This window comes from Malaclemys terrapin, chromosome 8 (genome assembly GCF_027887155.1).
Source record: "Malaclemys terrapin pileata isolate rMalTer1 chromosome 8, rMalTer1.hap1, whole genome shotgun sequence".
Classification (NCBI taxonomy): Eukaryota; Metazoa; Chordata; order Testudines; family Emydidae; genus Malaclemys; species Malaclemys terrapin.
Window position 1 is genome coordinate 12,747,745 of NC_071512.1, and position 26,079 is coordinate 12,773,823.

Below are 26,079 nucleotides of genomic sequence, written 5' to 3' on the forward strand. Positions count from 1 at the left end.
TTCCATGAGTAACCCCACCAATTTCAGGGACTACTACTGGAGTGAAGTATCAGAGGGGTAGCCGTGTTAGTCTGAATCTGTAAAAAGCAACAGAGGGTCCTGTGGCACCTTTAAGACTAACAGAAGTATTGGGGCATAAGCTTTCGTGGGTGAATGCCCACTTCATCAGACTGGAGTGAAGTTACGTATGTCTGCGTTTGCTGGATCAAGGCCTTTGATTGTAAAGTCCTTGGGGCAGGGAACATATTTTCCTCTACATTGGGTACAGTGCTGTATTCAATAAATAAATGCGTTTCACTTTCTGGTTCTACCCACAGCACTGGGATACACGGCTGGGTAGCAGACAGGGCAAGCGGATGTTTCTTCAGTAAAAAATAGAAGCCGTAACAAACACACACCCTGTTGCCACTAGAACTACAAAGGACATGGGTTTTATTAGGTCCATATTTGACCGTTCCCCACCATCCGATGTGACGAGAACAGGGGGTGCTGAGAGCCATTGAACCACACTGTAAAACCCTGTATATGATGGAAACCCACTTCCAGCCCCCGTGGCGAGGCGCTAGCATGCCCTCGAGGCCTCCCAGAAGTTAGAGATGGATGAGCCTTCTGGGAACAATCCTCCCCGCACGCTGCGAGGGCAGGGCTGTGCCCAGCGGTGCCTTCCCTGGGACTCTGCCCAGCACCGGCTTAAACCACGGGGATGCTCCCGGAGAGCCGATGAGCCTCCCGTTGCTTGTCACGCCCTGCAAGAGCTCCGCACCCACCGCCGGGGCGAGCCTGCCCTGCCCAGCCCAGCCCAGCCCGCAGTCACGTCTCCCGGCCGTCAGGGAGTGGCGGAGCTGCTCTCGCGGTCTCTCCCTAGGCCGGGCTCCTGCCAGGCAAGGTCCGCCCCGCTCCCTCCCCCAGCTGTCACTCAGCCTCGCTGCAGCCGCCGCAGAGCCCGGCGAGCAAGGTAAGCGCGTGGGCCGAGCCTCCTCCCGTGCCCCGGGCAGGCCGCTGGTCCCGCGGCGGCGCTGCAGAGGTAACCGGGCGGCGGCCGCCGTTGCAGCCTGCAGAGGGGATGGGGCAGGGCCTGGTGCTCGGTGCCATCGGTCGCGCAATGGGCATTGGAAAGCCAGGCCCTTGCGGCTGCCTGCACCCGCCGAGGTCGGGAGGGGCTCCCTGGAGGGGAGCCTGACCCATGCACCAGCTGCCCGGATCCCAAAGGACGGAGCCGGCCCCCCAGTTACCTTCGGGGGTGGTGCATTCATGCGGCACTAAACATGGGGAGTGGGCACCTATTTTAGGCAGCGCCATCGGTTTGCCAGCCGGGACCCGGGGGCCCGCCCGCCGCCAGCCGGCTCAGAGTCAGACAGGGAGGGGTTTGCAGGATGGTAGCTGCCGCTTCCTTCTCCACCCCGTACCTCCAGGAGAGGTAGGCTGTAGGTGACCTTCTCTCTGGGGAGGGGAAGGCATGTTCAGCACTGTGATTTACCTCAATGCATTATCATTGCACAGGGCCCAACAAGAAGATGTAAGTCTGCTTCCTGGCGAATAACTAGACTGGAGCTGGTTACATCTCAGTGCGGGGCTGTGCTAGCTGATTCAATATATACATTATTTTCACAGCCAGGATGCTAGGAATATAAATACAGGGCCTACAAATTGTAACTTCTGCATTAGCAAGTTTTTACTGTTGTTCATTCGCTATACTGCGTTTATAACTGTTCTTGATTGGATTTTGGGCTCTAATACTTCCAATATCCTTCCCTCTCCCCCCGAATGTCCTATATGGCTGTCTTGTATGATAGCATGACTCAGCACCGAATCTTTGATTGCCAGTAATTTACCTTATTTTAACCAGCCCATTATCTTCCTTATTCTTGTGGAAAGTGTGAATAAATGATGGGGCTTAGTGGCGTTCCAGAAGTTAGGAACATTCAGCATGAGATCTTTAAAAAAGCACACACAAACGCCAACCCCCCAAATACTTGTAATTAAAAAAAAATTGTTATTTATATTTTTAATTGTATTTTAATACTGGAGCCATGGGCCAGTTTGAGAATGCTAGGGACTGAATTCCTTTATCCTCAGAAAAGGCTCAGCCTTGTGCAGCAGCCACAAAAGTTTGCCCACCCTGTCCTGTCACAGCTGTGATCTGGAAGAACTATATCTGGTGGTATGAAGTAGCTCTATCTCCATATCCTTTCTGTCTTTGGCCATTAGTTAAAATAAAATTGGAGTAGAATGGGTCCATGCTGTTGAGTTAGTCAGGCTATTTCGAAAGAGCAGTGATAATGATACCAACGAAAACTGTTCTGATTCTGTGTTGCATTCCAGATTGCCTTTTGAGGGTCAGAAATGAAAATTCTGTCATTCCCTGGTATGAATTGTGTCAGAATCTCTTTGAAGAAGGACTTTCACACTGTGAAAACTCTTTTTAAAATACAACACCTGCTCCAACTTTACACAACAAGTGATTTATTTGGTCCATCATTTTCTGTACTCCTGTTTCTTCCCCCACATCCAGCCTCAACTTTTGTCTGATTGAGCAGTAGAGTCTGAATTGGGTATGGCAACATGAGTGATGTCCCCAAGTCAGTACTGTGACTTCCCTGCAGGATGGTGTCAGCAGAATCTAAGCAGCGAGATTGCAAAGCCCAAACATACATATTTTGAGAACATGGCAGATGAAAAACATAGAAGGAGAAAATTGATTTAAGATTAAATATAGTAAATGCTTTTCTACAGTGTGAAAGGAACTAGCAAACAAAAATACCCTGGAGGACCAAATATTGCCCTCATTTTTAACTGGTCAGGCCCATTGATTTGAGGGTGCACTGATGTAATAGAGCAGGGATTCCCAAACTTGGTTCTCAGTTTGTTCAGGCTAAGCCTCTGGCGTGCCGCGAGATGCTTTGTTTACCTGAGTGTCCACAAGTACCGTGGCTCGCAGCTCCCAGTGGCGGCGGTTCCCGGCCAAAGGGAGCTACGGGAAGCGGCGTGGGCCGGGCCACTGCTTCCTGCAGCTCCCATTGGCCAGGAATGGTGAACTGTGGCCACTGGGACCTGCGAGTGGCTATACTTGCGGCCGCTGAGATAAACAAAGCGTCTCGCGGCCTGCCAGGGGCTTACCCTGAACAAGCTGCAAACCAACTTTGGGAACCCCTGTAATAGAGGATATAATACAGCCCAGAATGTTTAGGAAGTGCTCTGGCCCCTCTTCAGTGCTTTACCCATGCCTACTGTGCTTACCTGGTAAGCTTGCACTGCATTGGTGATATAATTGTGGCAACTCATAGATTTTACTGGCCAACTAATTAACTGTCCTAATTCTATTCCCATCCTTGCTGCCAATGATCACATTATTGCTCACTGCTTCCTAAACATGTATTTGCATGAACAGTTGTTAATGTATGGTTTGGGATTTTATTTTAACAAATAGGATCCTTGGGACTTGTTCGGCTTTCACAGCCTTTTTAACTTTATTGGCCACAGCGGGGAGGGCAGAATTGTATCCTGTGTTTTTTTTTCGCTTTGTTTAATTAGTATCTTAAACTTTGCAAATAATAATAAAACTGTCTTAATTAAAAGTTGTATTTACACCCATGAACTCAGATCAGACTCCCCTCTCTTTCTTTAATTCCCTAAACACAAAGATCATTGAACTGTTCTTGTAAATATGTGCTAAGGGGTTTTTTAAAATGCGTATTGTTTGATTAATCACTAGAGTATGTTAGCTACATCAGTATTTAAGAACTAAACAATTACTTATTTGGATGATAATGTAACTAGTTTGAGAGGGTTTAAAATGTGCAATATTTGCTCAATAAACTAAGACTAGGGCCCTTATGCTGCACACAGTTCCATGAACTCAATGTGGGACTGAGGGTCAAGTCCCTGCTCTGCCACAGACTTCCTGTGTGACCTTCGGCAAGTCACCTAAACTCCGTGCCTCTGTTCCCTATCTGTTAAATGTACCTCCCTGCCTCACAAGTGTATTGTGGGGATATTGCTCAGATACTATGGTAATGGGTGCCATATAAGTAAGTACCTTAGATCGTTTGACACTTGAAGGGCTTAGTGGTCTGCCTGTGTGGAACAGCTTGCAGGCTTTGGACTTATATTGTATATTGATTTAAGTGGACTTACAAGTTGGGGCAAAATTTGGACTTTGGTTTCCTATTGATCCATAGTTCAGAGTATTCATAAATATGTGCACTTAGGCCCAGGTCCTGCAAAGACTAACACATGTGCTTTAGGCTGACTTGTGTTTAAAGTTAAGCAGGTGCATAAATCTTTGCCCTGATCCAAAGCTGATTGCAATCATGACTTGAGTGGGCTTTGTATTAGGCTCTTAAACTTCTTTTAAAACAAAGCCTGGGCAGGTTTAGTTATTTTTTCAACTGCGAGTAGTTTTTTGAGACACTGAAGTCTGGTTTGTTTTCGTTATTTTTAGGACCATCGTTTTTGTAATTCTGTCATACAAATCCACCATCCCTCATGCTTTTTTAAAATTATTTTTAATTTGTAAATTAAATTTCTTGGCCAAAGAATCCAGAGCATTGTTTCAAGTTGTAACTTTCTAGCAACTATTTTAAAAATGAATCAAATTTCTTAGGTGTGTGGACTGTAAGGGATGACTCCTTGATTTGCCTTCCCTCTTATGCAGGGAGATTGTCGTTTGTCTCATAATTTGTGATAGTATGTCACTGTGGTTTGTACAAATAGTTCAGTGGAACATATCATTGGCTTATATCACGGCACAAAGTCTGCCTTTAAGATGCTCTAAAGGAAATAGTGGAAATGGTAAACTGAAAATCCTTTCAAATTCAATAGGGATCACCATTTTCAAGAATTGTTGCATATGTTCAAGTTTATAAGTGAAAATTAGCCTGAACTGTGGTCTAAATCACGACATCCTTACTCATAGATTCCCACTAACTTTGGTCCTGCCTGGGTTTTTTCCTTCTTATTTTAAATTTGTGGTATATTTTCCACCATAGAAATATTAATAAAACTAAAGGAAAAGCCAATAGTCTATGCAGGGAAAGTTCCAGTATCATAGGAGAGGCATGTTGGCTGATGGATAGAGCGCTGGACTGGGATCAGGAGATCTGGGTTCTGTTCCCAGAACTGCCACTGGCCTGCTGGGTGTTCTTTGGTAAATCACTTTGCCTCTCTGTGCTTCAGTTTCCCCATATGTGTGAAAATGGGGATGATAATACTGGCCTCCTTTGTAAAGCACTTAGTTCTCTTCACCAGTAGATCTCAATGTAATAGCTAGGTAGTATCATCATCATCATTATTAATTATATCGTTTCAGCCTCGCTGTGGGAAGGGAGGCTGGTGGCAAACAGATGTATTTAAAATTACTGGGTAAAAAAAATAAATGACACTTTGTATGACACTCAGGTAAATAAATGGTTGTTTGCTTGTAGTTGGGTAACGGCTGACACAGGACCCCAAAATTGTGTTATACAATGGAAACTTGCCAACCTCACAACATTTGGAAACATTTAGAGCTAGATTTAGCCCAGGTGGAACTCTGTTGACTTCAGTAGAGTTTTCTTAACTAAGGCTGAATTTGGCCCCTGTTGTCTACAATAAGTAGAAGCTGCTGCACACTCTAAAGGAAGCTTTCCATTTTTTCTCTTTACAATTCTGAATTTAGTGCTTACGTTAGTAGCTCTACTGTGAGTCAAGCAGTCAGTCCAAAGTTTCCCCATGTAGCTCTGTCAGTGCCTCAATGACTTCCAGTATTTCCTACTATTTAAGTCTTGGCCTTTTATGAACAGAGATTGAGTCATGTGGTAGTTTTATGGTCTATACACACAGCAGGGCAGGGATAAGACCAGTGTTTTCAGTTTCACTTATGACCTAGTCTGAGTTCACCTCCTGGAATTCCAGAGGTGAAAGACTAAGACATGCGCTCGGTATAGGGTGACCAGACAGCAAACGTGAAAAATCGGGACAGGGGGTGAGGGGTATTAGGAGCCTCTATGAGAAAAAGACCCAAAAATCGGGACTTTCCCTATAAAATCGGGACATCTGGTCACCTTAGCTCGGTATGTCCTTAGTCCCTGGCCCTTTATTCTGGTTAAGCATGCTGCAGTCTTATATGATGTGATGGATTTGTTTTTCTCCTGTAATACAGTAGGCCTCTGTTGACCAGCTGATGTGAACAGAAATAATTATTTTTTCTTTGTCACTGACAACAATAAGGTTAACTACCAACTTATACACAGAACGGTTTTTCATCCATTTTAGACACCTCTTTCTATGTTACTTAAATGATCTGCCTTACAAATAGATTTACAATGGACATGGATTTAGCATTATTATATTATTTCTTAATTATAGTGATTGCATAAGAGGAGACTAAGCATCTGTCACTGCCCTAGAACCATAGACAACTGCTGCATTGGATCAGCATGTCACAGCTGATTCATCACACAAGCATGACTGACTCTCCCTGCTGATAGCTTGCTGGGGATAATATCTTAGAACTGAATCCCGGGGCCTGCCTCCGTTCTGTTACATTTGCATAAGAGTCACTGCATTGCCGTTAGTGGCATTACACAAGTGTAAGTGAGAGCAGAGTTTGGGACTGTGGAATTTTATACAGGAGAATTATTAAGAGTATATAAATAAAACAATAATATTGGCACACAGTCTTGGTGAAAACAAGTTAGTGTAAAATTTTGATTTTAGGAAAACCAACTGAATCAATGTGATCATAAGTGTGTATTGGAAATGCATATGATCTCTAAAATACTCCTTGTACTGAGAGCAATTAGGGCTTCTATAGAATGACAGCAGTTCGAGTTGCCCTTCACAGCAATACTTACCTGCTTTTCAAATGTAGGAATTTTTAATACTGTGATTTGATGCTGCTTGGTATTTTGGAACTACTCCTCACTTAATTCTAGTGAGATTTGGCTGCTATGACTGGAAAGTAGCATTGTCTAAACTGTAAGTGGTCCTGATTCTGAATCCTCTCAATATGTCCAGGATTCTGGAGTTGCTGGGCCTACCTTGACTCTATTTTCTGTGAAGTGATCTGTGCACTGAGGGCCATAGTTGTGCTATGTTTTTAAAATTGATGGTCTGCAGAGCAGAGGCATTTTTTTTAAAAGTACTGTAGAAGCATCAACAGATTTGTAGGCTGTTTCCTCCCCTCTCCCCCCTCCCCTCCCCCGAATCACATCTGATCAACTTTTTAAAATGGTTTCCACTGTAGGGAGTGGAATTAAATCCCGGCTTTCATGCTGGCACAAAAAAAGGGCAAAATTCAGCCCTAATGTTGTAAGCAGCTTCAAATCTTTTGGATTATGGCCTGAACTTTTTATTAACCATTTAGCTGCTTGATGTCAGCCTATCGTTCCTCAGATACTTTGTGATGCATCCGACTAATACATTGCAAGGGTTTTCTGATGTGTGGTGTTGTAACTGTGTTGGTCCCAGGATATTAGAGAGAGAAGGTGGGTGAGGTAATATCTTTGATTGGACCAACTTTTGTTGGTGGGAGAACTTGAAAGTTTGTCTCTCTCACCAACAGAAGTTGGTCCAATAAATGCTATTACCTTACCCACTTTGTCTCTCTAAGGGTCTTTTGATACATCCAGATACAATGTAGTCTGGGTAACTGAGTCTGCATCTTAATATGTCTGTTATGCTCCCTTATATACTACTTTATGTGCATTCTGAGAAGACAGTTCAATTTGATTTAGTTGCTACGTCTGTTTTGTACACTTTAGGAAAGGGATTCTTCACTTATGTAAAAGCAAGATCCTATCTTGGCAGGCAACAACTTGTTGAAGTGAATGCTTGAGGCTTTAAGTGGCTGTTTAAAAGTGCCTGCCAGGTATTAATGGGTAGCGAAGTTCATGTGGAAACAAATTGCATCCAAGTCTGAAGCAAAAAAAAAGAGTAGAAGCAGCACCCTCTTGTGTGCATGTGATTGGTGTCTTTTTGTTTGGTGGCTTTAGATCTTACATTAAGGCATTGTTTTCTGGCATTGCACAGCTCTTGTGGTATTGAGTCAGGATTGGTTATTCCTGGTAGAAAATTCCCTCTATCACATTTGCACTCTCCTTTACTGGAATTATGTCATTAATACACAAAACCAAGAAGGATTTTAGGAATATGAAATCCCACTGCAATGTCTGGTATTGATAGGCAGGGAGAAATCATCAATTTTGTGGTTTTTAAATTGTAATGTGTAAGGAATAGTGAACTTCTGTATGAGGGAAGAAGGTCTGTAAAACTTCAGGTCTGCTGACTTTGATTGTCCCTTTCAAAAAAACAAAACAAAACATGTCAGGGTCACAGCTTCATATCTTGGTGTTTAAAAAAAAAAAGGGGGGGGGGTACAGTTTTCTTTCCCCCTGGCATGGCATATCCTACAAACCTCTGTGGGTGTGGGGAGTGAGGGGAAATGTGATGAATCCTTCCTTCTTGCTGGCAGGTATTGAACCAGCAGGGGGCAAGTTCTGCTGAGCGCATACAACCTGAAGAGCTGTTTGAAAATCTGGGCCAAAGCTTGTGGTTCGCAGGATATCCATGCCAAACAAAGCATCTCACACAGTTACCTCTCCCAAGCTCCATTCTCCCTCATCTGGGCAGGCCATGCCTCAGAGTTTGCCTGGTGCTTGGATTTTGTATCTAGTTAGTATGGAGGGGTAGCCAATGGCTGCCTGTTTGGGTGCATTGTATATAGCCACTCTACCCTCTATGCAATCCCCTCAATTCCAGTTCTGCACAGTGAATTCAGTTTTTCTCCCCACTGGGCAACAGAAAGGAACGGAGGCATCCATGTCTAAGGAGGTTTAAAAATCTGATCCAGTAGTAGTAGTGATACCCAAGTAAAAGAAAGTTTAGGGTGAAGAATAGCCACTCATAGATTTTGCTGGCATAAATTGTATCCTGCTGGACTGTGTAACAGAGGAGCTTACCTTACTCTGTGCTTGGAATCAGATCCTCGGAGTTAGAGGGATTTTGGTGCAATTGACTATAGAGGTTAGGCATGTTCTGAATTAAACCTGGATTGCTCACAGTCCAATAGGATACTCACCTTGATTAATGGAAGTAACGAACATATAGAGAAACTTTAATGAGAACAAAAACCAGGAAGTAAATCATGCAGTTCTTGTAAAAGCATCAGCATTTAACTGCCTTCAAAGGCACAGAAAGTTTCTTCACATTTTACTATCCTTTTTGTATTTGTTTTGCAGACTGTTTCTGATTCAACATGGCATATATGCCTCAGTGACTAATACTGGCCAATAAAGAAAATGTCAATATTGCTGCAGATACTTTATCCAGCTCTATAGCTAATTGAGAGCTGATGGTTGGAAAAAGGAGAGTGGCCGTACTGTGGGAGTTTTGCTTAAATTATCAGCTAGAATCTAAATATTGTAATCTCTGTTGTTGTTTTTGCAGAAAATGGCTGTTCCACCTGCTTACGCTGATCTAGGAAAATCTGCCAGAGATGTTTTCACCAAGGGCTATGGTAAATAATACCAGGAGGAAAATATATATATATATATTTTTTTACTGAATAACTAACTCCTGAAGCTGTTTTCCTAAGATTTTACTCTCTTCCCTACTAGAAATTTCAGTACATTCTATTAGACCCCATTACCTGGTTTCTGCTACTCTGGTCTCTAGGTTATTAATGGAGAACCAGTAGTCCCAGGAACTGGTCGACCAGTAGACCTGTTGCAAAACCTAATAACTAGCTGAAACCGTGAGAACCAATTTAAAAATCTCAGCTGAAATTTCCACCCAGTCTTAATCAGATTTGTTTTGAGCCGTTGACAGCTTGACTGCTAATTTGAGTGCCTTCTGTGATGAAGACCTTTGAAGTTATTTTGCAGATGATAATATTTGGGTTCAGGCTGAATTCCAGGGTATTGGAGGAATTGCATTGCACAAGCTGAGATTTAGAGTGCTGTCCGTCCTGGCTGGTAAAGACCAGAGGGGAGCTACTTGTTCTCCTGTGGTTGAAGATCATCAATGTCTCCCTTAGCGTGCTCTCTGTTTGAAGGAAACTGGTGTATAGTACCTTTTTATAGGCCAGATTACAATCCCCTTACTCATGTCGAACATTACCTTACTCTAAGCATGGTATCACTGAAGTCAATAGAGTTACTTGTGGAGCAAGGTACTCCTCAGTAGTACCAGTAGAAGTATTCCAATCTAGCATTGTGGAAGTAGCACCACTGAAATCACTAGGACTAGTGTAGGAAGGTGCTATCTAATATGAATATAAATGGCAAAATCTGTCCTGGCAAACAAGTAATAGGAGCAGCTGTCGACTCTTGTATAAATCCTATTTTCTTAGATTGTTCAAAGGCGATGGAGCTGGGAGCTGTAAGAGATAACAGAGAAATGCTGTTTCTGTATGTTGCTGTTTCAAACTAATATGTAAAATTCTTGGTTTTTTTTTTTGTCATTTTTTAGGATTTGGATTAATAAAACTTGATTTGAAGACAAAATCTGAAAATGGACTGGTGAGTTTGGAAAGAGAAAACATTAGTATCTATCAACTATATGTTTATTATGTCCCCATTTCTAAAAGTGGAAAAATATGAATTTCACACCTTTTACATGCTGGATTATATTATAATGTAGCTATGCTATGTTTTGCGGTTATCTTTCAGTAATGAGGTATGTATGACATAGTAGATGTGTTCATTTGCGGTACTATGCATCACTTGTATAAAATACTAGTTATACCTTGCATTTTATGAGAGCAGTTAAATTACAAAATGACTTAAACTTGAAATTTTAGCAAGTAGGAAAAAAATTATCATTTCCACTCTGATTGCCATTTTTAAAAATTCCTCCCTCTTAGCAGGTGCAGTTTTGGTGAATAGACTCGTATATGGCATAATATTTGTGAGAGAACATTGTACTATGCAACATAGAGTGACCAGATGTCCTGATTTTATAGGGACAGTCCCGATATTTGGGGCTTTTTTTAATATGGGCTCCTATTACCCCACCCCTCCACCCCCATCCCGATTTTTCACACTTGCTATCTGGTCACCCTAACAATGCACCATCTTTCTATAAGAGAATTCTGGAGAAAGGGCTCCAGAAGAGATCCTGGCAATTACAAGCTGGTAAACCTCGTTTCAATGCCAGGCAAATTGGTAGAAACTGTAGAGAAGAACAGAATTGTCAGACACGCAGAGAAACATGATTTGTTGGGGAAGAATCAGCATGGCTTTTGTAAAGAGAAATCATGCCTCACCAATCTATTAAAATTCTTTGAGGGAGTCAGCAAGCACGTGGACAAAGGTGATCCAGTGGATATAGTGTCGTGGATTTTCAGAAAGCCTTTGACAATGTCCCTTACCAAAGGCTCCTAAGGGAACTAAGTAGCCATGGGTAGGTGGGAATGGTAAAGTTTGCAGATGATCAAAATTATTCAAGATAGTTAAGTCCAAAGCAGACTGCACGGAGTTACATAGGATTTCTCACAAAACTGTGAGACTGGGCAACAAAATGGTAGATGCCATTCAACGTTGATAAGTGTAAAGTACAGTACAACCTTGCTATAACGAACACGTCAGGATCCACACCATTTGTTCGTTATAGCCAGGGGTTCATTATAGACCGTGAAAGAGCCCTGCCACGTATGGGAGCCTCCACTGGCACTGCTGCAGCCGCTGGAACCCCGGTTGCGGGTTTGGCGGGGGAAGTTTTTGCCCAGGCAAGTTCTGGGGCGGCTGAAGAAGTGGTATGTGCTATTCAGCTTCCTGGATTCATTAGTAATGTCCCTGGACTCCAGAGAGATTACCGAGGTACCCAGGAAGTTGAGTAGCAAATACTGCCTCCTCAGCTGCCCCGGAACCTGCATGGGGCATATCAAAAGCGTCTTAGTGAGAGCTTTTCCCCACAGCAGCTTGGGGTCTGGGAAGGGGAGGTGCAGCTGTGGCTGGCCCAGGGCTCCTCTGAGCAGGTGTGTGGGTGGGTGGGTGGGTGGGTGGGTGGGTGACCTCCTGGCAGGAGGGATGGGGGCTCGGGGCTTTGATTAGCCTGGGGCTTCTCCGTGTGGGACGGTCTTGGGGCTCTGGCTGAGGTTGGGGGTGGGGACACTTGGGCCTCTGGCCAGCGTGGAGCTCATCAAGCCCAGAGGTGGGATGTTTAGGGCTCCTCCAGGTGTGTGTGTGGGGTGTCTCGAGGCTCCAGCTGTGGGGGGGGGGTGCGGCAGGAGGAAGCGGTGGAGCGGGGTACTAGCCTCCCTGACACCCTGCAGCAGGGGTCAAAAAGGCTAACATAACAGTATGTTATGGACTATTAGGAAAGGGATAGAAAGTAAGACAGAAAATACCATAATACCACTATGTCATTTTATGCCCACCCCTTGAATACTGTGTCCAATTCTGGTCACCCCATCTTCCAGAGGATATAGTGGAACTGGAAAAGGTTCAGAAAAGGGCAACAAAGATGATTGAGGGTATAGAATAACTTCCATGTGAGGAAATGATTAGGGCTGTTCAGCTTAGAAAAGAGACAACTAAGGGGGGGATATGAAAGAGGTCTATAAAATCTTGAATGGTGTGGAAAAAGTGAACAGAGAAGTGTTATTTGCCCTTTCACACAATACAAAAACCAGGAGTTGCCTGATGAAATAAATCAGCAAAGGGTTAATACAAACAACAGAGAGTACTTTTTCAGACAATGCACTGTTAATCTGTGGAACTCATTGCCATGGGATGTTGTGATGTCCAAAAGTATAACTGGGTTCATAAAAGAACTGGGTAAGTTCATGGAGTCCATCAACTGCTATTAGCCAAGATGGCCAGGGACGCAACCCCATACTCAGGATGACTCTAAACCTCTGACTACCAGAAGTTAGGTCTGGAAGACCGATGGACCACTCTATAATTGCCCTGCTCTGTGTGTTCCCCCTGAAGTTCTGGTATGGGCCACTATTGCAGACAGGATACTGGGCAAGATTGGACCATGGTCTGACCCAGCAAGGCCAGGCCCCCTGCCCACTTGATGATGAGGGGATTGTCTTTCCCTCTCTACCCAGCTGAATAGGATGAGTAGAAACTGCATGAACTTCAGCTTGCAAAGGCTGCTGGTTCGACTGTGTTTTTTTCCCTGCAGACTTTGAGTTGGCTCTTAGTAAAGTGATCAGGATTGAGCCACTGCTCTCTGGGAACCTATGTCTGAATGCCGTTTGGCAGCATTGTCAGTCACTTGTTTTAAAATAAAGTGTGTACACAGTTGGCTGCTGCTGTGATTTGCAACATCTCTTCCTCACTGTCAGAACTTTTGAAATGTGATTCCCCCCACCCCCCCAAAAAAAAATGTCTGAAGAATTTTTCTCATTTGGCTTATGCTACAAAATAATCATTAATTGTTGTTTGATTGCTTAATTGAGCTGATTGAAATACCTGAGGAAAGATGTAGTTGAAGACTTGAGAGAGTAATTATTTTATTTCACAGGTTTTATTTTGCATAGTAACACTTGAAATAGTGTCTTATTTTGTGTTATGTCAGCAGAGAAAATTATTCACACACGCATCACCAGTGCATTCCTTAAATGTGAAGCATTCTTATTTTGCAGTTTTGTCAGGGCAAGTGTGTGCTTATATTAATGACAAGGAAACAAATATAGAAAAAGCATTTGAGAAAGCACTGTGATGCTGAATACGCCCCCAAATTACTGTAATTGTAATTAGTACATTCTGCATCTTTATTTATTTATTTTGCTTTACTTTAGGAATTTACAAGCTCAGGTTCAGCAAACTCAGAGACAAGCAAAGTTACTGGCAGTTTGGAAACAAAATACAAATGGGGGGAATATGGCTTGACGTTCACGGAGAAGTGGAACACCGACAACACACTAGGCACAGAGATTACTCTTGAAGATCAGGTAACTCTTAGCTCACAAGTCACAGTTTACCAATTTACTTATCACAGTCTCCTTTTCAATTATAAATGCAACTGGTGAATTTCTTTTCTGTTCAGCTTGCACATGGACTGAAGCTGACCTTTGACTCCTCGTTCTCTCCTAACACTGGGTAAGAAGTGACGACAAAAAGGGATATTTTGCTTGTTTTTATTTCCTGAACACTGGTTTATTCTTTAACTCCCTGTAAACTGAAGAATAAGAACAGATAGCAGGTATGCCCCGAGCAGTCAAATCCTGTCACATCTTACTAAACCTTTGAATTGAAAATTCCTTTTTTGACATAATTTATAAGTAGCAAAGGATTAAGTACAATAATTTGAAGATTATAGTCAAAACTGGTGTCCGGTGAAACAGTTTTGTTTTGGTCATTGTGACTTAATGCAGTTCATATCTTAAAATGTTCACTTGGCTACCACACCCTAAACAAATCAGCTGAAATGCGGAGATTAATGAGCACTGCAAGCTATTTGGCTGATTGCTCCAATAACTCAGTTCAGTAATTGGGTTCTTCTCTCAAGCTGGATGTAAAGCCTAAATTCTTGCAGGCTGTAACCATGTTTGGGATTGGATGAATGTTTTGGTTTGTGTGATTGGACAGTGACATATTATATGGGCCAGGAGGATTAGGCAGCTGTAAGACTAGATGTTGGTTGATTTCCTTCCCACACACAAACAAATGTTGTGATGATTGAGAATATCATGCAGATTTGCCTCTGAAAATAGCACATGGCACTGCAAGTGACCAGGCAGTAATCACAGTGACCATTTCACCCCAAGTTGCAGACCTCATATTCTAATTTCAAATTGCTTGCTATCTCATGTGCAGATAGTATATTCAGTTTTAGTTTTAAAGCATAAAAAGTAGGGCTGTCAATTAATCACAGTTAACTCACGCGATTAACTAAAAAAAATTAATCGTGATTAAAAAATGAATTGCGATTAATCACACTATTAAACAATAGAATACCAATTGAAATGTATTATATTTTTGGATGTTTTTCTACATATGTTGATTTCAATTACAAAACAGAATACAAAGTGTATAGTACTCACTTTACATTATTATTATTTTTATTACAAATATTTGCACTGTATAAATGATAAACAAAGAAATAGTATTTTTCAGTTCACCTCATATAGGTACTGTAGTGCAATCTCTTTCATGAAAGTGCAGCTTACAAATATAGATTTTTTGTTTTGTTACATAACTGTGTTTTTCTTTTTTGAGTGTAATGTAAAACTTCAGAGCCTACAAGTCCACTCAGTCCTACTTCTTGTTTAGCCAATCACTAAGACAAATACGTTTACATTTACGGGCCATAATGCTGCCCGCTTCTTCTTTACAATGTAACCTGAAAGTGAGAACAGCCGTTCGCATGGCACTTTTGTAGCCGTCATTGCAAGGTATTTTAGTACCAGATATGCTAAAACTTTCATATGCTCTTTCATGCTTCGGCCACCATTCCAGAGGACATGCTTCTATGCTGCTGACGCTCATTAAAAAAATAATGTGTTAATTAAATTTGTGACTGAACTCCTTGGGGGAGAATTGTATGTCCCCTGCTCTGTTTTACCCACATTCTGCCATATATTTCATGTTATAGCAGTCTCAGATGATGACCCAGCACATGTTGTTCGTTTTAAGAACACTTTCACTGCAGATCTGACAAAACTCAAAGAAGGTACCAATGTGAGATTTCTAAAGATAGCTACAGCACTTGACCCCAGGTTTAAGAATCTGAAGTGCCTTCCAAAATTTGAGAGGGACGAGGTGTAGAGATGTTTTCAAAAGTCTTGAAAGAGCAACACTCGATGCGGAAACTACAGAACTGAACCACCAAAAAAGAAAATCAACCTTCTGCTGGTGGCATCTGACTCAGATGATGACAATGAATATCTATCGGTCTGCACTGCTTTGGATCACTATTGAGCAGACTCCATCTGCACGGGCGCATGTCCTCTGGAAGGGTGGTTGAAGTATGAAGGGACATATGAATCTTTAGCGCATCTGGCACGTAACTATTTTGCGATGCCGGCTACAACAGCGCCATGCAAACACCTGTTGTCACTTTCAGGTGACGTGTACAAGAAGCGGGGAACAAGATGTAGAACTGAGTGGACTTGTAGGTTCTAAAGTTTCACAATGATTTATTTTTGAGTGAGTTATATTTTTGTACATCATTCTACATTTGTAAGCTCAACTTTCATGTTAGAGATTGCACTATATTGGTATTAGGTGAATTGAAAAATACGATGTCTTTGTTTTTTACTGTGCAAATATTTGTAATAAAATAATACAAAGTGAGCACTGTACGTTTTGTATTCTGTATGGTAATTGAAATCCATATATTTGAAAATGTAGAGAAATCCAAAAACATTTAAATAAATGATATTCTGTTCTTTAATAGTGCGATTAATCGCGATTAATTTTTTTAATCGCTTGACAGCCCTAATAATAATGTGAAGTTTTGTTGAAAATGAATTATTACATCATTGGATTTTAAAAATAATCACATATGAATGGGAAATTATAGCTGAGCTGTTATCTCACAACAGCTCCCCATCTGCCTTATAATTGAAACGGGGATTCCTCTGTGGAGGGCCATTAAAAATTATCTGAATAAACTGGGCCAGAATCAGGTGTGACTCCACTGAATTCAGTAGAATTACACCAGACATGAGTTTGACACATCTTTTGCTTTCCCTTCCTTCCTGGATGAACCTATTAACCACGAATGGGAATTTCAGACGTGCTCAGTGTTGGCCTGTGCCATTGCAGTCATTGTGAGTTTTACTACTATTGACTTCAGTGGAAGCAGAGGTAGGCCAATGCTGAGTGCTGCTGACAGTCTTTTTGACTTCCACCTCCTACACTGCTGCAGAAGAGATGACATCAGGAGAGAACATCAGCTGAGTAATGCAAAGTTTAGAAGCTCCTGAGAGTAAAAGGAAGGGTGCAATCACTGTAAAAGTGTAATACAGGCAAGTTTGAAACCATTAAAGTGAAAGACTTTTTTCCCTCCAGCTGAAATAGAGCATTACTTTGAAATTTCAATTAGATTGAACCATGTGTTTGGACCGACTCTGGGAAGTGACCAAGTAAAGTGGCAGAAGAAACTTTGTGATACAATTTTCCCAAAATGTAATGTTGTTGATGGAATGAACTTGTAAGTTCAAAGGAAAGAGAAGATCTTAAAAATGACAGTCAAAAATTCTGGAGTGAGAGTCCACCAAGTAATGAGAATCTGCTCCCTTAATGTAAACAAACCTAAGGAAGTGTAAGAGAAATATTATGCATTGGACAAGACTAGCAAGGAGCAAGTGATTCCAGGCAGCTGGTCTGTCTATAAGTGTAATTCCATATTGAAAGATACAAGGACAGTATAAGGGGGCTCAGCACACTTTTTGGCTTTCTATTCTAATGTGCTAGGTCCTGGTACTAGTCTTTAAAACCCTTAACTGATTAGGGCCTAGCTGAGAGAATGCCTCTCCCTCTGTCACCCACTGAGTTAAGAGAGCACAAGATGAAACTTTCCAGGGGCAGTGTTGGTCTTGGAAGAGAACCCACTAAAGAACTACTTGCCACAGAAGATCTAATGAACTTGAGCCTATTTTCAGATTGTGATGCACGACCCAGCCTGTTTGTGCAAGCCTCCTTCAGTAATGGGTGTGGAAGAATGACAGCATAATTTCTTTTAAATGCAAAGAAAGAAAAGCTAAGTAACAGTGACTAAATCAAGGAGTGATGGAGAAGAGGTGCTTTGTGGACGACGATTATGCATTCTTCAGTTTGCATTTGGTGCTTAATGCATTTAGCACATGATGTCGGCACTAGAAATGCACAGGTTGATGCATAGCTGCCACAAGACCCAAATTCCTCCAACTTCGTCAGAGTTTTACTTAATCCATTGAAAAACTAGACTTATTTGCTACACAGATGGCTCTGTGGGGTGAAGGCTCCGCAAAGCAGCAGTAAGTTGAAGTGTTAATAGTCACTGTGAAAGAAGGGTGGTAGAGCATTTGTTTCTAAAGACTGGCTCAAAAATTTCTGCTACTCCTAGTTTATGGAAAAGGAGATCTTTCTGTGAGTAATATTGGGGCAAGACTGGAAAGTACTCTTTCAGTTACCAGCAGCTCCTTATTGCAATGCCCTGCTGACCTCTCCTGAGAGATTACTAATGGAACAGCTACACTTTCCTCCCTTCCTCCAATTTTCATGTTTAATGGAAATGTTCAAATTAAAAATGTTTGCAGTAGCTCAGGGTGGCTGTACAATAATGGGAATAGCTATGAGGTGGGAGGAGACAGGGAGTTTGATTACTTGAACTTCTGAAAATTTGTGATTCTTTATATCTTGTATTATTTTTGGAGACCAAAATGCTATTGATGTAAATATCTGATAATCAAGGCAGAGGGATATGTGGTAGCTGCCAAGGCCATTAGCCACAAGTGATCATTAGTCATTAGAAGTGTCCTTCTCTTACTGTTATGTGGATTGTGGATAATGCATTGTTGCTAATAGAAATTGAACAGGATGGCAAGTAGGGGATTGGTTATTTTTAATGGGTGATAGCTTAATTAAGTAGGTACAGAGTATTTCAAGAGAATGAATGCCCTAAATTAATACTTGTATACAGAAAGACTAGATGTGTGATAGGAAAAGCCCTTCCTCCTTGGGTTGCATGAAAGGAAACCCATTATACTGAATTGAAGTGTTTGTTAGGCAACCAGCAGTCTGCATATGTCACTTGATTAACAAACTTTTTACTTCCTGTTTTTCTCAGAAATTTTCCAGTCTTAGGTAGTCAGGCGATATCAATGAAACAGTCTTTTAACATTATATTCAATTACAAATTGTCTAATGCAAAGTAATCTTCTTCCTCATCTATACCAAGTTACAAAGCAATTAGGTAGGATCATATATAAATCAGTCTTTAATTGCAAAGAATTAACATGGGATGAACAACTTTTGATATTTAATAATCAAATCATAATACGATTGTAAGGGAACCTCCAAACGCACAATTTAGCCAAGCTGTAATCTTGTAGAAATTGATCTTGGAAAGTGAACACACTGTCAAATGGGATTATAACTGCTGTTAATGCCATAGAGTTGAATAATATTTCTGGGAAGAGAAAGGCAGGGAAAAGGTAACACTTTCTGCCTTAGGACCTGATTCAGGAAGGTACTGAAGCACTTGTGTACCATTGAGCACATGAGTAGTCCAGTTAAAGGCTACTTAAAGTTTAGGGACAAGATTCAGTATTTTGCTGAATTGGGGCTGTAGTTAGTAAGATATGGTGGAGCTGTCTATTACTGTGTGGTTAACAATGGATTTTTCTTGACACAGTTCCCACCTATTTAGAACCCAGAACAGGACTTGAGTTGATTTACAGCAGTCTGCATATGAAACTTGACTAAGCAACCTTTCTGCTTCATGTTTTCCCAGAAGTTTCCAGTTTTAGGCATTTAGGAGCTATCAGTGGAACAAGCTTTTAAAATTATATTCAAATAAAAACTGCAAAGTCATCTTCTCTCTCACCTACACCAGTTTACAAAGCAATTAGGTAGGATCCTAGATAACGCAGTCTTTAATTGCAAAAAAATTCAGTACATACTAGGTTTGTTTCATGCTTTTTGTATTGCAACTTTCAAATACTGTAATTTAGTTTCAAGATCTGCATGTGAGGCTCAGTATTCCAAACGGTTTTTTATTTTATTGCTTCATGTGCACATAATTTATTTGCAGTTATGTATACAGCGTGAAACAAATTTAAAGGATGGATCTCTGGGTATGTGTACTTTGTCTTCTGGCATCGTTATGTTTTGTTAAAAGTAACAATGGATTGATAAAATCACTACGTATGAATGATTTTGTCATAAAACTTTGTTGCCACCCCATCTCTACCCTTTTCTTCTCTCCCCCCCCTTCCTTCAGGAAAAAAAATGCTAAAATTAAGACAGGATATAAACGGGAACACATCAACCTTGGCTGTGACATGGATTTTGATATTGCTGGACCTTCAATACGTGGAGCCTTTGTGTTCGGCTATGAGGGTTGGTTGTCAGGTTACCAAATGACTTTTGAGACAACTAAATCCAGAGTAACCCAGAGCAACTTTGCTGTTGGTTATAAGACTGATGAATTCCAGCTTCACACTAATGTGTAAGTACCAGCAAATGAGCATTAATGTATATTGCTCCCTGGTTTAGTAACGAAGTGGAAAGGTTGTCAAAATTAATAAGAGGGAAAATGATGGAGTTGGCATGGACTCTTCACTTACTGAGAAGGCTCAGTAGGAACCTCCAGAAATTGGAGAGAGATCTGCTTAAAGACTTCAGATGCTGTTTTGCACTGGCCCTTTGTTTGATGTATGTGGGTGAGGGCATGGGAGACTGAGGGAACCTTTAGCACTCATTCAATTTTGGAGGGAATAAGAACAGATTGTGAGCGATTGATTGGCTTGGCATTCAACTGTACAACTTTGTAACAGATTTTTATTGGAAAAATAAAAGAAGCAAACGTATTCAATTATACACACTTTCTTCATGCAGGAGAAAATAAAAGCTACTACTCCATTTATGCAAGGTAAATTGGAATAGAGACTAATGGTTTGGCCCAAGAGAGAAAACAAACAATGTACAAGAACAGAAACAAAAGGAAATGAAACACAAGAGCAAGGGAGTTTAATCAAACTTCATATAGCTGTAACCCTGGGATGTTTCAGAATTGGAATTCCTAATAATCCATCTACACAAGCACTTGTCATTTCTGCACAAATGGAAAAAAGAGGACAAAATTTAATTAAAACCTTCAGTTCTGTCCTCACCCTTTTCTGATAACAATCATTTTGTATGTAGCAGGGCTATTGTAAGCCATTCCCATTTGGAACTTGAACAACTGTTCTGCCTTCTAGGAGCTGCTTATTCAAACCTGCTTCTGTTCAGTTTTCCCGGGGTTCTGCAAGATATGATTTAGGAAGCTCAAATTGCCTTAAAGAACAGTTGAATCCATGCATTCCAGAAGGAATGACTGGCAAATCACAAATGCACTTCGGATCCAAGTGCATTGGTCCCTACAGATTATCAAAAGTTATGAGCTATCCCATCAAACACTTACAATGGCTTTCAACTACAGTAGTCTGTAGTAGTCCAAAACATTGTGTTTGGGACCATTACTATAAAATACAGATTTTTTTTTTTTTTAATTTCTGTGCAATTTAAAATTAATCTGCTCATTACAGGAATGATGGCACAGAATTTGGAGGCTCCATTTATCAGAAGGTGAATGATAAATTGGAAACTGCTGTCAATCTCTCTTGGACAGCTGGAAATAGCAACACTCGCTTTGGAATAGCAGCCAAATATCAGATTGACCCTGATGCATCTTTCTCTGTGAGTACTGTTGATGACTTTGCAGATTCTTATACTGGAAATTGAGTAATCTCAACTATAAGTGTTGTTACCCGCACTGCCTGTAATAATAGAAAGCTCTAAACTTTGTAATATTTGTTTTGGATTTAGTGGGTCAAATACATCCTTGATGTAATTCCATGGGATGAATTTGACCCATTCTCTGTATTTTGTCTGCTGTCCATCAGTCAGACAGTCTGAGATCACTATTACCTATACTTTCTGAAAAGTAGCACAGAGTGCTGTGTTACCAGTAGACTGGCATATAAGAATTGACCTAGGTGAAGTGGAAGAGAGTATTCTCTGGTATTCATGACTCATTACAATAGTTATTAAGTTGGTTAACAAAAACATCTTTAAAAAGAACAGGAGTACTTGTGGCACCTTAGAGACTAACAAATTTATTAGAGCATAAGCTTTTGTGGGCTACAGCCCACTTCTTCGGATGCATATAGAGTGAAACATATATTGAGGAGATATATATACACACATACAGAGAGCATGAACAGGTGGGAGTTGTCTTACCAACTCTGAGAGGCCAATTAAACAAGAGGGGAAAAAAAAAAACTTTTGAAGTGATAATCAAGATAGCTCAGTACAGACAGTTTGATAAGAAGTGTGAGAATAGTTACAAGGGGAGATAGATTCAATGTTTGTAATGGCTCAGCCATTCCCAGTCCTTATTCAATCCTGAGTTGATTGTATCTAGTTTGCATATCAATTCCAGCTCAGCAGTCTCCCGTTGGAGTCTGTTTTTGAAGTTTTTCTGTTGTAAGATAGCTACCCGCAGATCTGTCATTGAATGGCCAAAAAAACATCTTTATATATTGGAAGTATTTAGTGGAGTTGCATAGCTGTGAGTAGTGGCAAAATTTGGTTCATATTATGTCCATATGATTTGGAATCTGAAATAGTTTAACCTTTTAAACAAAGCCACTTACCTTTTAAACAGCAAAGACTTTGAAGAAATATACCAGATTATTAAAATGACTGTGTGTTTTTTTGTTTTTTCAGGCTAAAGTGAACAACTCCAGTCTGATTGGTTTAGGATACACTCAAACTTTGAAGCCAGGTAAGTGTAGACAGAAAGAATTCAGAATTTGAGAAAGATACATTTTAGTCTTTAAGCAGCAAAGAGATTTTCATGTGGAAAAGTGATTTGGTTTTATAACATCGTTGTCCTACTTGCCAACTCAAGAAATGACCCTTTTAGAGCTGGATTTTTTTAAAAAGTTTTTGACATTCAATGAGGAGCAGATTTGCCAGAAGCATGCAGCACCTCAAATGACCGGTTAGATACACAAACAGGCCTTTTGTACATGTAAAGTCCTGATTTAGCAAGTGCATTCATAGTCACTGGAAGCTCTCCTATTGTAAGCCTCTCTTCTAATTCAAAGCATGACACGCTTGAGTTCCACTGGCCTAGAGAGGAGAACTTCAGTGCTGCTGATCACAGAATTATTGAAGCACAATGATGTTGCTGTCAGAATACCAGATTGATACAAATTTTTATAACTTTTGCATTTTGCACTATTCATCCATAGACCTAAATGTGCTTTAGGAAGTTGGGTAGACATAATAGTCTTGATTCTGTCATTCACACTCACATTAAGTAATGCCTTTGTCTGCCATTAGTCCCACTGAAATCAATAGAATGACTCAGGTCTTGTCTACACTGCGATGTTGTCGCCAAAACTTTTGTCTTTCGCGGGTACTTAAAAAAGCCCTCCCCACGAAAGACAAAAGTTTTGCCGACACAAGTGGCAGTGTGAACGCAGCTTTATCGGCAGGAGCACTCTCCTGCCGGCAAAGCTTATGCCGCTCGCGGGGCTGGAAGTATTTTATCGGCAAAAGTGCCGACAAAATACTGATAGAGAGTGTTCACACACACTGACTTTTAGCTGTGTCAGCACAGCGTTGTCACTAAAAGCTGCATAGTGTAGACAAGCCTTCAGAGTAATGTACCACCCAGATGAGTAAACATAGGAGAATTTAGCCCTATGTTATTGTTCATTATTATTTCTTTTGATAGAAATGCATCCACTGCTTTAGGCATTCTACAAGTTATTTTAAAAGAACAATCTTTACACGAATAGTCAACCCCATACAACCAAATTAAATTACCATAACGGGCCAATAATTCAAAGAAGCAAAATATACACACCATATTTTATTTGGTACCTCTTTTCCAGGTTTTACCTTCTCCCTCTTTGTTCTTTTACGCAGGTATCAAACTTACATTGTCGGCTTTGTTGGATGGCAAGAATGTCAATGCGGGTGGACACAAACTTGGTCTAGGATTGGAATTTGAAGCATAAAAAGGGATTGTACAATCACTAATTTGAAAATACTTTACAGCATAGCTACCTTCAGAATTTAGTGAACCTTTCAATGTTTTATGTCTGGGGTGCAAGTATTGTTGCGTATCAGTCATGTTAAACCTGGTTAAAGACCGCTAAGCTTTAAAGTGTCGTTCTTTTGAGAAGAAAACATTTTAAAAAAACCTAATTCCAGGCTTGTTGCCCATCACAGCTGCTAATTACAACTTCACAAGGGATATAATGAAGGTACTGATTACCTATTCCAGAGTAATGGCTATATAAGGACAGAAAAGTGTGATATAGAAACCGTGACTGAGAATTGCAATCCACCATAGTGAACTCTTAATTCATGAAGCATAGATTTTGGATATTAACTTATCAGAGTTTCAGTCCATGATGGAGTGTGCAAAACTATCAGGAAAAAAAGGATATTTTTAGACAGATATTCCATTAACTGTTTGTCTTATTTAGTTATCTGATACCTACAGCTTCAGAGTGCTTTAGATTGTTCACCTTGTATAATTTTGGTATGGAGAAGGTTTGATGTGACTCAGTCAATAATACTTGTTTTGTGTTGTGGTTCCTTTCCCTTGGACTAAATATGGAAAAGCTTGTAAGACAGAGCCATAAGTAGGGAAGAGTCTTTGTAACTGTCATCACATAGTGGCATCACTCTGAATTTAAAATGGACTTTTGTTTTATTACCACTTTTTTTAGCAATTTAATGGGAACATTTTTAGTCTTCCATTTTGTGTGGAACTAGACCCCAAACTGCTGTACTTGACACTACTTAAAATGAAATAAACAAAAAACCCAACTTGAATAAAATATTGAAACTTCACCTTTTACTTTGTCTTTATATTAATTCCTCTTGCTTTGTACAAAATGGTCCTGCATCATCGTATTTTCTTGCTGTTATTTTTTTCTAACTTGCATCTTCGTACGTGATGAATAAATTATTTGGGAGACTTAAAAATTTAGAATAACTCATTCAGAAAAGATAATTGTAATTCAGTCTTTTCCATAAGACAGCAAATATTTAAGAATTTAGTACACCTCTATCCCAATATAACGCGACCCGATATAACACGAATTCGAACATAATGCGGTAAAGCAGTGCTCCGGGGTGGGGGTGGGGGTGGCAGGGCTGCACACTCCGGCGGATCAAAGCACGTTCGATATAACGTGGTTTCACCTATAACTAGGGTTACCATATTTCAGCAAGCAAAAAAGAGGACGGGAGGAGCCCAGCCCTAGCCCTGCCCCTGCCCCTCCCACTTCCTGCCCCCCCAGAACTCCCAACCCTCCCCCCGTTCCTTGTCCCCTGACTGCCCCTAACTGCCCCCCAGGACTCCACTCCCTATCTAAGCCTCCCTGCCTCTTGTCCCCTGACTGCCCCAACCCTTATCCACACCCCCACCCCCAGACAGACCCCTGGGACTCCCACGCCCCATCCAACCACTCCCCACCCCCTGACAGCCCCCCCCCCAGAACTCCCAACCCATCTAAACCCCTCTGCTCCCTGTCCCCTGACTGCTCCGATCCCTCTCCGCACTCCTGCCCCCTGACAGCCCCCCCGAGAACTCCCAACCCATCTAAACCCCTCTGCTCCCTGTCCCCTGACTGCTCCGATCCCTCTCCCCACTCCTGCCCCCTGACAGCCTCCCCCAGAACTCCCAGCTCCCCACCCCCCCGCTCCTTGTCCCCTGACTGCCCCCTCCTGGGACCCCTGCTCCTAACTGCCCTCCAGAACCCCACCCCCTACCTAAGACTCCCTGTTCCTTGTCCCCTAACTGCCCCCTCCTAAGACCCCCCCCAACTGCCCCCCAGGACCCTACCCCCTACCTGTACCCTGACTGCCCAAAACTTTCTCCACTCCCCCCAAAAAGCCCCCCCTCCCGTTTCTTGACTGCCCCCTCCAGAACCTCCCTGGCCCCCTTACCCTGCTGCTCAGAACAGGGTGTTGGGCTCTGTGCGAGCCGAGCCGGACACATGGCTGCGCTCCCCAGCACAACAAAACCCGGTCCCTGGCCCTGCACAGTGCTGCTGGACCGGGCTGCAGGGGAGAGCTGCCGGCTCAGAATGCAGGGCGGATCCGGCTCCTCTACAGCTGCTCCAGAGTCCAGCCCGGGACTTTCCTGCAGCCCTCCCAGCTGCTCGCTCTGCTCTGCCGGGGGAGGGGGGGAATCCCGGACATTTTGAGTGTTTTACAAATTCCCCCCGATGCTATTTTTAGAACAAAAAGGAGGACATGTCCGGGTAAATCCGGACGAATGGTAACCCTAAACGCGGTAAGATTTTTTTTGGCTCCCAAGGACAGCGTTATATCGGGTTAGAGGTGTACATTTCTTGTGGTTCTCCATTTATAAGCTGGGAGTGGTGCAGGGCTGAAGCTGGCGTAGCACAGCAGTTTGTGCCAC

The 26,079-nt window shown here is 41.7% G+C and overlaps 1 protein-coding gene across 2 annotated transcripts; it reads left to right on the top strand.

The window, feature by feature from the left end:
* The first annotated feature begins 856 nt into the window (after window positions 1-856).
* Window positions 857-24,500, top strand: VDAC1 (voltage dependent anion channel 1). Of its 2 annotated transcripts, none has more exons than XM_054037518.1 (9): window positions 857-955; window positions 9,427-9,496; window positions 10,450-10,499; window positions 13,733-13,885; window positions 13,981-14,033; window positions 19,864-20,091; window positions 21,170-21,320; window positions 22,353-22,410; window positions 23,565-24,500. In XM_054037518.1, the coding sequence occupies exons 2-9, from the start codon at window positions 9,430-9,432 to the stop codon at window positions 23,654-23,656; spliced, it is 852 nt and encodes a 283-aa protein (XP_053893493.1). In that variant the 5' UTR covers window positions 857-955; window positions 9,427-9,429; the 3' UTR covers window positions 23,657-24,500. The 2 variants fall into 2 exon arrangements, with proteins under 2 accessions (XP_053893493.1, XP_053893494.1); XM_054037519.1 differs by lacking the exon at window positions 857-955 and adding an exon at window positions 1,004-1,024.
* Window positions 24,501-26,079: the final 1,579 nt, after the last annotated feature.

What these genes read in the sequence shown, in the direction of transcription:
- VDAC1 (XM_054037518.1), top strand. Translation starts at nt 9,430, where the DNA reads ATGGCTGTTCCACCTGCTTACGCTGATCTAGGAAAATCTGCCAGAGAT. An exon ending in AGATTACTCTTGAAGATCAG is followed by an intron (nt 13,886 to 13,980) that starts GTAACTCTTAGC and finishes TTTTCTGTTCAG; the next exon opens with CTTGCACATGGACTGAAGCT. An exon ending in ACCCTGATGCATCTTTCTCT is followed by an intron (nt 21,321 to 22,352) that starts GTGAGTACTGTT and finishes TTGTTTTTTCAG; the next exon opens with GCTAAAGTGAACAACTCCAG.